The sequence below is a fragment of the Diaphorina citri genome, unplaced genomic scaffold, assembly GCF_000475195.1.
Source record: "Diaphorina citri unplaced genomic scaffold, Diaci psyllid genome assembly version 1.1 scaffold2227, whole genome shotgun sequence".
NCBI classification, from domain to species: domain Eukaryota; kingdom Metazoa; phylum Arthropoda; class Insecta; order Hemiptera; family Psyllidae; genus Diaphorina; species Diaphorina citri.
Genome location: NW_007379652.1, coordinates 37,932 through 46,265, shown reverse-complemented (window position 1 = coordinate 46,265; position 8,334 = coordinate 37,932). Strand labels below are relative to the sequence as shown.

The window sequence follows — 8,334 nt, the reverse complement described above, 5'->3', positions numbered from 1 at the left end:
TAGTACCTACCGCGAAATTTTTAAATTTTGACTTTGAGTAGATTTAAAATCTTTGGGGATGGAAGTGATTTGATGCCAAATCTATGCATGCTATACAAAAACCTGTTCATCATCACCAAATCTATGCATTTTAGTTTATTAGGTGTTTAAAAAGGCTTTAAAACGAAGTTTCCTGTGTTTTTGTTGTATTGTCTATATTTTCTCGTGTAAAACTTTCCATGTTCAAAATTTAGCCATGAGTTCCTCTCAGCTCTGGGGTGAAATCCCTAGCTCTAGCTCTTCCGATGAGACCACTGTGCTGCAAAATGCAAAACCTATTCTTGAGAGAATAAGAGATACAGCTTTTGAACAGAATGTTTCTACACCTCTCTGCCAAATCTATGCATTTTAGTTTATTAGGTGTTTAAAAAGGCTTTAAATAAGTTTCCTATGTTTTTGTTGTATTGTCTATATTTTCTCGTGTAAAACTTTCCATGTTCAAAGTTTAGCCATGAGTTCCTCTCAGCTCTGGGGTGAAATCCCAAGCTCTAGCTCTTCTGATGAGACCACTGTGCTGCAAAATGCAAAACCTATTCTTGAGAGAATAAGAGATACAGCTTTTGAACAGAATGTTTCTACACCTCTCTACGAGATAAAAACTGCCCAACCCAAAACAACAATAGTGGATCCCAAGTTCTGTGCAATGGAAGAAAACGTAGTCTATACAATAGGATTGTTGAAGTATACTACTTATCTGGAAGATTTAATAGAAAAGTACAAAGCAGGGGTAAGTAAAAAGGTCAAGTGGGTGCCCTCAATGGCAATCAACAAACCTCTTACCTACCTGAGCCTCTAGATAGTCCATATCAAAAATTTAATCATAATCGTGGGTTGTTATATTAAAGCCTGAACTCCTACAAAGCAGGCCAAACTATGATAGAAGGTTGTTAGTGAAGTAATTTTCTTAATCTCCATTCTGTAATTTTTGCTGTATTTGAAAATAGTCATCATTTGATTGTTCCTCAACTACTTTCTACAATTTCAGACCGCCAACCTGACTGAAGTGAAGCACATTTTATCTCAGAATCCTGTACCAAAGTTTGATGAGAAAGCTCTTCCCAAAGCAAAGAAAAATAGCAAATTGGAAGATGAAAATGGAAACAGGTAATTATTTACCTGTTATTATCTGTATTATATGAGGCACCAAGAAGCAGAGTGGACTAAGTGGTAAAATCGACTTTTTTTAGTATTATATATCGTTGGAAAGCCCGCGAAAAGATCTATTTAAAGAAAATGGTTGCTAGTTTCTCATCAGTGTTGTATTGAAATAAGAGGGAAAACAAAATGGCTATCTTTCATTTTAAGAGATTTTCTAAAAGCAGTTTGGACTATCTGTAAAGTCTGGACTAATTGCTTTTTTTAAAAATTGTCCTTGGACTATCTTCTATAAAAACTCATGTTAGTTTTCCTTGTATTTTACAGAAATCAGATTGGACTATCTTTGATAGAAAGTGGACTAACATTTTGACTAAAATTCGAAAAGTGGACTATCTGATTTATATGTGAAGAAGAGGAGGGAAAAGTTATAAAAATTTCAAAATAGTTCATAACCCTATATTCCCTAGAATGACCCTGTATTTTCTCTCTCCATTTCTCCAGGGCAAACTTCGTGTCCAGTGAGACAGTGACTATTCCTAAGGACTAGTTTTGCATGTGGTTGGTAACCAGATAGGTGCAGTTATATGCTGCTGGCTTTTTCCAGCCCCACTCAGACTGAGTGAGAATAATGTGCAGAGGCAGAAAAAAAGTGAATGAAGGGTAAAACCCCTATCACCAAAAACCTTATCAGATCACTTGTGTTTTATACTTCCAATAACATTAAAACCCTTTTGTCTGGCTGGGGACGTTAAACAGGGAGTAGACCAGCTTAGTCTGGCTGGGGGACTATAAAGAGGAAGTATACCAGCCTGAATTTCTCTTGCTAAAGTAAGATCTTATCGTCCCGAAAGCGAAGAGAGAAGAAAGATAGGATAGGAGAAAGCGAGCCCTTCCGAGTACAAACCTTGTCTGTTTAGGATAAATTCTGCCCCGGGCGGGAATCGAATCCGCGACCTAACGCTTACAAGGCAGGCGCTCTACCCTCCAAGCTAACTAGGTTGGCGTTGAATTAGCCTAATGGAGCAGTTGCAAATGGGTAAAAATTATAAATAAATGTTCGATTCCCATGTAAAAAGTTGGGAAAAAATCCAAATCTGAGGTCAGAACTCCGAAAAAATAACTGTAAAAGGTCGAAAATTCAATTTTTATTTTCCGTTCTAATGAAAGAGTTCAAATTTGCGTGACGTCAGACTTTACGCAGTTGTTTTTTTCGTCCGTTAGGTAGCGCCACTATGCAAGCGCGCTAGCGGAGGAGCAGAAAGAACTGCGCACAAACACGTTAATGTGTTGCCTGCGAGGGAGCTTTGCTCGGGACATTTGATGTGACGTCATCGCCTACGGGAGCGTATGCCGTGACGTCAAAGTTCACGATTTACCGACATTTTTTTAATCGATTTATCTCGGGATCTAGAAGTCGTAGAAGAGAAAGAAAAATTCCGTTGGTCCTCATTTTTCCTGCTCTATGACTTTGAAACATTCGTCTGCACACGAGAAAAGGCGAAGAAAAAAAATGACATTAAAACCCTTATCATTCTCTCTGTAGGACCCAATGGAAGCCACATATCAACAGATGGGCATCGGAAGTATCCTGGTCATTTCAGACTACTATCAGAACATGGTTATAGGTCAACGTATCCGAGCAAAGAACAGAATCATCGAGTTGTATGAAGAGCTGAAAGATTTGTATGATGCGTCCAAGAAATTCAGCTCCTATGCCTCGAATATTGTGCACATACATTCCACAGGACCTGGGGATAGGTAAGTCTTGAGGTTTTAGCTTAGTTATTATATTTATTATAAGAATATCAAATCATGAATCTTTGTGGTAAAGCAGAGTGCTTTTTCACAACTTTGTGGGTATCACAGTATTACAAATCTTTCATTTACTCAATCATCATATTTATTATCGCTCGTCTCTTCGACTTGTAATGCCGCCACTTGTCGCTACTCGATGAAAGTAGCTACTCAATTGTCCTCACGAAGCTGAGTGTGAGTGCACCCCGAACTCCAAGCACAGAGCCGAAAAAAAACCTCGGCCCCCCGGGAATCGAACCCGGACCTCCTGCGTGCACGTCTAGTGTGATACCCACTCGGCCACGGAGGCTACTATTATAGGAAAATAGGTTTTGGCTTAGGAGAATGTTGTCACTGTAGTCCTGTCTGTGCCCTAAATCACCAAAGTATGGAAAAGTATTTACAATTCCATATTTCAATATGATTCGTCCAAATTCAAAATTCTGCTTTTCCATTGGCTATTACACTTGTAAGATACTTTTCCATACTTTGGTGATTTAGGGCACTGGTTTTATTTCAAACGAACAACTTCTCCACCCTTTGTTACTTTCTATTATTTATTTTCGGTTTAGGTAGCTTGAAAGATTGCGCATCTTCTTCCTTACCTTAGGAGTGCTAGAAACCACGACACCAACGGGGGGTTGATAAATTTTGTTCTAGGAACAGCTGGCTCACTCCGATCCTGTCTTCTCTCTTTATTTTCGGGACGATAAGACCTCCGTTGTTTTTTTTTTTTTTTTTTTTTTAAGGTGTTGAAAAATCAAGCAAGTATTTGGGTGACTGTGTAAATATCTGCTGCTATTCATTTCTAGGTGTATTGAGTCATATCATCAGCCCTTGTAAATCAAAAGCCATCCTTCATATAAATTACAATAGGTACTTTCCTTCCTATAGGATAAGGAAAGTAAAAAGGAATTGATTTTTTCCTCTTCTTTTGTTCCAGTTATTTCAGACAAGGTAAATGGCCTCCTGATGAGAGACCTCCACAGATACCTACCCAACAAATCATGTTGAAGCTCTTGACTAAATCTGTGCTGACACTTCTATCTCATACAGGCTTTGATGGTTTGTATAAAATAAAGTTTTATTATTATTATTATTTTATTTTTTACTGAACTTAAATAAACTTTCCTTCCCTCTTGGTTTTTGTGACGACAAGACCTTGGCATTTACTTACCATTCCCTCTTGGAATAAAATCCATCACATTGGTCAGCCACCAGCAACAAGAGGAAGAGAGAGAAAAAGTAGCTTGAACTAAATTAGGTTTATTTTGACATTGCAGACACCACAGGCAGTGCTGTCAGTGTTCTCACAGAAGTTGTCGATGATTACTTCACCAAGTTCCTATCCACATTGCGAGATAACACAGATAACTTCTTCACTCCAAGCTCTGACATTGGATTTGTGGTATGTTCGTAAGTTCGTATGTTCTTTTTACCTAAATCTCCTTTAAGGGTGATTTTTTATGGACTTCATCAAACGAATGACACGAGTTGTAAGAAAACTGTAGTGTAGACTCTACAAAGTATCACCGAATGTTCAGCCTATTGAGCACTGAAGTTGAGCTAGTTTTGCATGTGGTCGGTAACCAGATAGGTGCAATTATATGCTGCTGGCTTTTCCCAGCCCCACTCAGACTGAGTGAGAATAATGTGCCAGAGGCAGAAAAATTGTGAATAAAGGGTAAAAACCCCCGTCACCAAAAACCTTATCAGATCACTTGTGTTTTATACTTCCAATAACATTAAAACCCTTTTGTCTGACTGGGGGACGTTAAACAGGGAGTAGACCAGCTTAGTCTGGCTGGGGGACTATAAAGAGGAAGTATACCAGCCTGAATTTCTCTTGCTAAAGAAACAGCAAAGGTTGAGTGCGAAGTGCATCTACACGTAAAATTTGTAGCCAAAACCAAATGTCAGCCCAAAGTAATCACCCTAGTTAGGACTGATTGAGGCTCCGTCCCACCATGTCAACAAAGTTTGACAGCGCCACTAAGTAATATACACCACATACCAAGTTCGTATAATATTGATAGCTCAAGGGGGTAGTTTTTTGATGATGACACAAAATATCGAATTCACCCTTTGGTGACCGATGTAAACTGTAGTTTCACATCGGTAGTTTACATCGAGGTTTAGACGTTCTCCGTAACGAACGTCAAAACCTCGATGTAAACTACAGTGTAAATACGTCACCAAAGGATTAAGTGATTCTGGGTATTAGTCGTTTCTGACTTTCCCACAACAAGTACACACGTCACACGTATGTACAATGTTTTTCGGAGAATCTTTTGTATTAGGAATTTAGGGTATTATTCGAATCATTGTTGTTCTATGTATAATTTAAGTTGATTAGTTGACTGTAAATAATCGAATCAAAGTACAATTTATTTTTTAATGTGACTAGGAGGTTATTCCACAAAAAATGTGCCTAGGGGGTTACCTACAGTGTAAATTCGTCACCAAAGGGTTAAATGATTCTGGGTATTAGTCGTTTCTGACTTTCCCACAACAAGTACACACGTCACACGTATGTACATTGTACAATGTTTTATCTTTTGTATTAGGAATTTAGGGTATTATTCGAATCATTGTTGTTCTATGTATAATTTAAGTTGATTAGTTGACTGTAAATAATCGAATCAAAGTACAATTTATTTTTTAATGTGACTAGGAGGTTATTCCACAAAAAATGTGCCTAGGGGGTTACTCCACGAAGGAGTATGTGTTTTTCCGCAGAACAACGGTACGACGTTCTTCTGCGTTTGGAGTGGTAATTTGTTTGTGGAATAGGTCACTAGTATGTATTATTTTTATGTGACTTGGATACTAGGATAATTTGTTTTCTTTTTTTGTTTATTCTTCGAGGTTCTGCAATTTAGTTTTTTTTTTTGGTCATATTAGACTCTTGGTAGAAACCCCTAACCCCTAACCCCTAATAGGTCACTAGTATGTATTATTTTTATGTGACTTGGATGCTAGGATAATTTGTTTTCTTTTTTTGTTTATTCTTCGAGGTTCTGCAATTTAGTTTTTTTGGTCATATTTGACTCTTGGTAGGTATGACGTAGGTGGCTGGAGATTTAATTTTGACAGTTCGATCCATCTTTCGGCTTCACCTGCTTCTGAAGTTTTGTACAATAAAGAAATTATAATCAAGTCCAACTGTACGAGAATATAACATTTTTTTTTACCTTATAATTTAAAACATTTAGTTGTGGCAGGCAGTACTAAGAAAAGAAAGTGTCTAGCTAACTGTAAAAGGAAGACAGGATAGGAGAAAGTCTAAATTTATAAATATGTGTACAAAATACGTAATTTTATCAAGGTCTAGACTTGAGGAATTATTTGGGGATTCTGTTTTGTGTAAAGATCCGCTCTTGCTGTGTGTAGGTATGGTTATTATTTATTTTATACCTGGATAGAAATGTAACAAATACACGTCCTGGTTTTCATTTCAGATGACTAAATTCTCGTCTTGCTTATTTACTCTGAAATCTAGAGTTGATGTTTGTTTTTTGTTTTTTTTTTGTTTTTTTTTTTTTTTTTTTTTTTTCCTCCGTTGTTTGAGATTCCTCCTACGGAAAAAAATTGTCACTACCTATGAATAGTTACCAGTTTCTCAGTAGTGCAGTGGTTAACCAACCTCAGTAGTGTAGTAGTTAACGCGTTGGACTTCGGATCTTTAGGTTGGTGGTTCGAGTCCAAGTCTAGTCATGAAATTTATATAGGTGTTACAATTGGGGAACGATATTTGTGACAAGCATTTAAATATGTGCTTAACACAATTAAAAATTCCTTTTTTCCTTAGTTACTTACCAGTATCTGGTTTGGTATTTCAGCATGAAAGACGTGACAGAGGAATATCTGAACATTCCTGAACTTCATCTCTCATCTCAGAAAGGAGAGAACTTCGATGCTGTGGTGGCGGCAGGACTTTCCATGTTGGAGAGTATGGAGAGTTTGGAGTCTGTAGAGTGAGTAGTATTGTATTTAAATCAGTAAAAAAAAAAGAATGTAATAATAGCTGAATTTTTTTTTTTATATAAGGAACATAACACCATTTACAAAACATATTGTAAATGACAATACCAATGCCCTTTTTAGTTAGAAATACTAAAAAAAAGTACTAAAAAAAGTAAAAATAAAACTACCCACATCCTACCTACATGAAATTTGTATCTTCAAGATGAACCGTCCAAGACCCAAGAGGTTCCCAAGTTATGTCAACTGAGGAAGAAAATAAATTGAAGATGACAAGAATTGCTAAGAAGCAGAATCTTTTCATTAACCTATGAACCCCGATTTCATACTTTTTGGAACTAATGTATAAAAATAGCCAGACACGTCAAGTGCATTAGTTCCTCATGAATCACTCAAGCTAAGTAACGTTGTGCTCGCTTGGTATCTGGATGAGTGACCAACAGGGCAATCGCGGCGGATATTTTATTTATTATTTTTTTATTATTATATAATTATTATTATTATTATTATTATTATTATTATTTTTTTACTTTTTTTCGTTAGCTTTTTTCGTTAAATGAAGTTACCTACATCTCGTCGCGTCGCTAAAAACAACCTAAATTCTTTTATTTTCAGGAGAGGGGAGAACAAGCAATCGTGATTGTTTTCTCTGCTTTCCTGATGTATCAGCCTCTGTAGTCTGCAGTGAAATTTATGGGGCATGGGACTTCGCACATTATTATTTATTATTATTATTATTTTTTTTTTTTTATCAACATTGCATAAACCAGCGGCGATAGCACCTTGAAAGCACCAGTTCCGCATGGATCACTGAAGTTGAGCACGGTTGCGCGTGGTTACTACCCGGATGGGTGACCATCTAGCCAATAGCGTGCTGCTAGTTTTTCGTTCTGCTAGCTAAAAAAAAAAAAAAAACCATCGTATATTTGGACCAATTGGAGCAGGTCAAAAAGTGGAAGATGACTTTTAGGTAATATAATAATAATAATAACTTACAAGTCAGACAAGTGGGGGCCGCCCTTAGCTTTGGCGTTTGGACCGCGAATAATTGCATTTTTGGCGATTGAGGGCTCTTTTAATCATCCGATCCGACGTTTTTAAATTATTCACACATCTTTAATTTTAAATTTTTTCTTCTTTTTTAGTCAAACAGGCACTAGCTCTTAACTTGGTCGAGGGACAAAACCACAACACGTAACGGGTCCCAGAGGTGAGATTTTAAAATTTTTTAGTGATCTAAGCTCCTTTTCTTTAGTGATCTAAACTGAACTTTTAGTGATCTACAGATTTAAGAGGTTTACCATCAAATGAGCACCAAAAACTCCCATCTTCGGAGTATATATGAGTAAAAATATCATTGTTTTAGGAGATATCAGTTACTTTTTGACCAATTGAGATGAAAGATACTGAGGTTATTGA

The 8,334-nt window shown here is 36.9% G+C and overlaps 1 protein-coding gene across 1 annotated transcript; it reads left to right on the top strand.

Moving 5' to 3' along the window:
- Positions 1 to 374: 374 nt before the first annotated feature.
- Positions 375 to 4,351, top strand: LOC103518525. Its single transcript, XM_026830289.1, has 4 exons — positions 375 to 766; positions 1,025 to 1,143; positions 3,875 to 3,996; positions 4,215 to 4,351. The coding sequence occupies exons 1-4, from the start codon at positions 491 to 493 to the stop codon at positions 4,349 to 4,351; spliced, it is 654 nt and encodes a 217-aa protein (XP_026686090.1). The 5' UTR covers positions 375 to 490.
- The last annotated feature ends 3,983 nt before the right edge of the window (positions 4,352 to 8,334 follow it).